General features: G+C 34.7%; 1 protein-coding gene across 2 annotated transcripts; it reads right to left on the bottom strand.

The window, feature by feature from the left end:
• Positions 1 to 354: 354 nt before the first annotated feature.
• LOC111691293 (cytochrome P450 6a8-like) lies at positions 355 to 3,314 on the bottom strand. Of its 2 annotated transcripts, XM_023457040.1 has the most exons (5): positions 3,255 to 3,314; positions 2,795 to 3,050; positions 1,343 to 2,206; positions 767 to 1,018; positions 355 to 598 (listed from the first exon to the last, which is right to left on the bottom strand). In XM_023457040.1, the coding sequence occupies exons 2-5, from the start codon at positions 3,042 to 3,044 to the stop codon at positions 429 to 431; spliced, it is 1,536 nt and encodes a 511-aa protein (XP_023312808.1). In that variant the 5' UTR covers positions 3,045 to 3,050; positions 3,255 to 3,314; the 3' UTR covers positions 355 to 428. The 2 variants fall into 2 exon arrangements, with proteins under 2 accessions (XP_023312808.1, XP_023312807.1); XM_023457039.1 differs by lacking the exons at positions 2,795 to 3,050; positions 3,255 to 3,314 and adding an exon at positions 2,667 to 2,726 and having other exon boundaries at positions 1,343 to 2,462.
• Between the last annotated feature and the right edge of the window lie 813 nt (positions 3,315 to 4,127).

Genomic DNA, 4,127 nt, shown 5'->3' on the forward strand with positions numbered 1-4,127 from the left:
CGTTATTGACTTTATTATATATTTATAAGTCGCATTTAATGTTTTCTAATCTTATAATTACATTTTTGACCCGTACAGATAAATGGAAATTTATGCTATTTTAATCTGACAAAAGTAGCATTGTCATAATTAACCATAAGTATTTAAATGTTAATATCGATAAATATGAGCAATTGAGTTTTATTTTGTGACTATAATTTAGGAATTGGATATTGATTTTATTTAACGTTTATCACAAAATAACACAAAAATGTTAGAATAACTGACATAAATACTTGTGGTATAGTATACGTTTACCTCATAGTATAGTATAGGCAATGCAAAACTGTCTTTGACATTGACTTAAAAAAACAATCACAGTAAATATTCCAATGTAATTGATTCATTAAAGTCGTACATGTTCAACCAAAAAATCATACCGTGACAGTCTAAACTTCAAGGTGCTTTAATTTTATCCAGACATTTCCAGCCTTTCTCAAGATTAATTCTGTTCTTGCATAAGTAAACGAGTTAGAAGTTTTTTTGTCCAATAAAATTTCATAATTCCTTAACATAGTTACGAGTGCAATTTTAGTTTGCAATATACCAAACCGTTTTCCTACAAAATAACCATTATTACACGTGGAAAAAATAATTAATTGCAATCTAATTTCGACACTTGATGGGCTTCTTGTATTTTCAGAAGAGATTCAGTATTCTGATTTCTCCTTTCAACTTTTTGGAAATATTCGAGAAACCTTCCAAAAATATCAAGGAATCGTCTTACCTACACAAATCCTTGGACCTTCCCCAAAAGGTACATGAGATATGAAAGGCCTTTTGGCATTATTTTCTTTAGAGAATCGTTCGGGAATAAACTTGTCCGGATTTGGATAGTATTCTGGATCACGCTGAATACCCATATTAGAGATGATGGCGTATGTGCCTTTTTCTATCGTAACATTAGTACCTGGCACCTTGTAATCTTTCGCACACTGCCTGGGTAATATGGGAAGAACGGGATAGAGTCTAAGCGTTTCTGAAACAAAGACAATAATTAATTTTAAATTAAATTAAACATGGCTAGTTTTATTTCCAAAAATATACACTAAATATAAACTACACGAAAGTGTCGAATCGAGTCTTTTTGAAGGATGGAGGATAAAAAAGTAAAATTTCAAGTCTTTACTTACAAACAAAGGCTACTCTTAACCCAATGTCATTTGATATTGATGACATGGACTAACTAACTCAAATATTTTTTTTGGAAAATTATATACCACCAGGTTCAGACGTGGGGCACCAATCAATCGACCGGCCAAGTTTCAACTGACACTGATGACATACAGACTTAACTACTCACCATCTACAATATTATCCAAATATTTCATCTCCATTACAGCGTCATATGTAACATTGTTGTCGTATTTGGTCAAAATTTTCTTGATTTCCGTTCGCAGCTTGCTTTGATACTCCGGATTTCTCGCAAGTTCGTACAAAGCAAAAGTCACAGTACTAGAAGACGTTTCGAATCCAGCACAAAAAAATGCCGTCAAATGCGAAACGAATTCTATATCGTTAATGGGATCTATAGGTTTATTTCCAGAAAAGTCGCGTTCATCATCGTGTTTTTCATTCAATCGTATAAAAATGTCGGTTAGATCACCTCGCTTTATTTCTTTTTCTTTTCTGTACTTCATGATATTCTGGAAGAGATTGGAGAAATATTTTTCGAATTCTCTCGTCATTATCCTGAAGTTAAGTTTGACTAAAATGTGTCGAGGTATTGTTATTACCAACAATACTTTGGAAATGTGGAATTGGTTATCGAAAAACGACCTTCCTTGTTTCAGCAGTTCTTCATTTTCCTTCTTCATTATATTAGTCTCAATTCCATGTGCACATGAAGCGATTATATCTGCGGTAAACCGACTTATTTCACTTTTTATCTCAAAGGGAGTGCCATTAGTAGCGTAAGCGTCCAAGTTTTCTTTAAATTGCTTGCTAAGTTTTTCCATTATCGCAAACATTTTCCTCATCTTTGCGGAAGTAAATGCTGCTGGGAGCTTGGCCCTAAGGTTCCTCCATTCACTGTTTTCCGCGTTGAAAATATGCGTTGATAAAGGGTCTTTCTCTTCACTTATATATAAACCGCGGTTGGGAAAATATTCAAAATCGGTAATCAGAATACGTTTAATGATTTCTGGATCAACTGGGATATAGATTGGTTTCCAGCAAACGAAAACGCCTGCATGTTTGAGCCCTCTCTCTTTGATTTCAAGGTAGAATTGAGCGAAAACTTCGCCTACAGTTAATTTTTTCGAGATCACTCTGAAAGCATTTCCGAGTGGTATCACGGGTTCAAGATACTCCAGACCTCGTTCTTTCCAATATGCGAATGATCTCTTGTAGAACCAAATGATATAGAGTAACAGAACCGTTAGTATGTACCATGTTGTAGCGTTAAAAACCTCCATTCTGTCCTGAAAAAAAAAACAAACGCATAAGATGTATTATACAAGTATACGATGGGTATACAAATAGGATTAATGAGAAATACGTAATTAAAGAAGGGTTATTGTCAAAGAAATTTACTCAAGTTGACCAGTTGAAATGCTTTGAGTGTGAATGACCTTATAGGTTATACCTCACCCATACAGTGTTATTGTTTTATTATTTGTGCAAACCTTTTAAACAGCTTCCCAAAACTGATTCTTGACACTTGTAACACTTCTCTAATTGAGTTGCACAGTTTACCTTGGATAGTATTTACAACAAAGGCATCATTCATCTCGCATATAGATTCTATANATTGGTTTCCAGCAAACGAAAACGCCTGCATGTTTGAGCCCTCTCTCTTTGATTTCAAGGTAGAATTGAGCGAAAACTTCGCCTACAGTTAATTTTTTCGAGATCACTCTGAAAGCATTTCCGAGTGGTATCACGGGTTCAAGATACTCCAGACCTCGTTCTTTCCAATATGCGAATGATCTCTTGTAGAACCAAATGATATAGAGTAACAGAACCGTTAGTATGTACCATGTTGTAGCGTTAAAAACCTCCATTCTGTCCTGAAAAAAAAAACAAACGCATAAGATGTATTATACAAGTATACGATGGGTATACAAATAGGATTAATGAGAAATACGTAATTAAAGAAGGGTTATTGTCAAAGAAATTTACTCAAGTTGACCAGTTGAAATGCTTTGAGTGTGAATGACCTTATAGGTTATACCTCACCCATACAGTGTTATTGTTTTATTATTTGTGCAAACCTTTTAAACAGCTTCCCAAAACTGATTCTTGACACTTGTAACACTTCTCTAATTGAGTTGCACAGTTTACCTTGGATAGTATTTACAACAAAGGCATCATTCATCTCGCATATAGATTCTATATCTAATCTTTACATTATTAATCGAACTCCCAAGTACTTTTTATCTGTCGTTAAAAATACTATTTAGTTTGTGCTCTTAGAATGCATATTTAAACCGGGTTTATTAAAAGGTCAATATAGATATTTTAAAATAGAGTAATGTTTGCACATCTGGAACCAATAGAAATGCAAAGGTTGCCTTGTATATTTCAGGAATGGACGAAGTCCTTATCGTGAGTTTTGACTTTCTGTCGGTATATTTACTCAGTATGTTTTGAAGTACAGGCACTATTTGTGTTGTTTACAGAGACTTGAAAAATTCATCTAGGCCAAAAAATGGATGAGTCAAATCTAACAAAAGTTGTTCGCGCACGAGGCAAGTAAACGGTCGCCAGATTTTGCGGATAAACCGGATCATGTGGTAACTGTACCACTAGTGCAACGTCAGATGATCAATTCTGAATGGTACATAACCATTTGTTTGCCAGAAGTCTTCGGAAAAATAAGGAAAATCAACCGCCGAAGACCAGGATACACACCGGCTCAAACAAGAGACTTTTTAAGAGCTGAAAAAGTCGAATTGATGACTCATCCGCCAGACAGCCTTGATTTGACACCCAATGACTTTTATTTATTCAACGATTTTCCAACGCCTGAGGCTGTTGAAGCGTTCAATTGCATGTTTTGAAGGTAGCTCAATCAGGATGGAAAAAGTGCTTGGAAAATTGGTTGAAGCGTATACAAGAGTATATGATCTGTTTGGAGAATATTT

Source organism: Anoplophora glabripennis, unplaced genomic scaffold, assembly GCF_000390285.2.
Source record: "Anoplophora glabripennis isolate ALB-LARVAE unplaced genomic scaffold, Agla_2.0 scaffold4770, whole genome shotgun sequence".
In the NCBI taxonomy this organism is placed as follows: domain Eukaryota; kingdom Metazoa; phylum Arthropoda; class Insecta; order Coleoptera; family Cerambycidae; genus Anoplophora; species Anoplophora glabripennis.

What these genes read in the sequence shown, in the direction of transcription:
- LOC111691293 (XM_023457040.1), bottom strand. Translation starts at nt 3,044, where the DNA reads ATGGAGGTTTTTAACGCTACAACATGGTACATACTAACGGTTCTGTTA. An exon ending in TTTGGATAATATTGTAGATG is followed by an intron (nt 1,019 to 1,342) that starts GTGAGTAGTTAA and finishes TCTTTGTTTCAG; the next exon opens with AAACGCTTAGACTCTATCCC. An exon ending in AGGTCCAAGGATTTGTGTAG is followed by an intron (nt 599 to 766) that starts GTAAGACGATTC and finishes GTTATTTTGTAG; the next exon opens with GAAAACGGTTTGGTATATTG.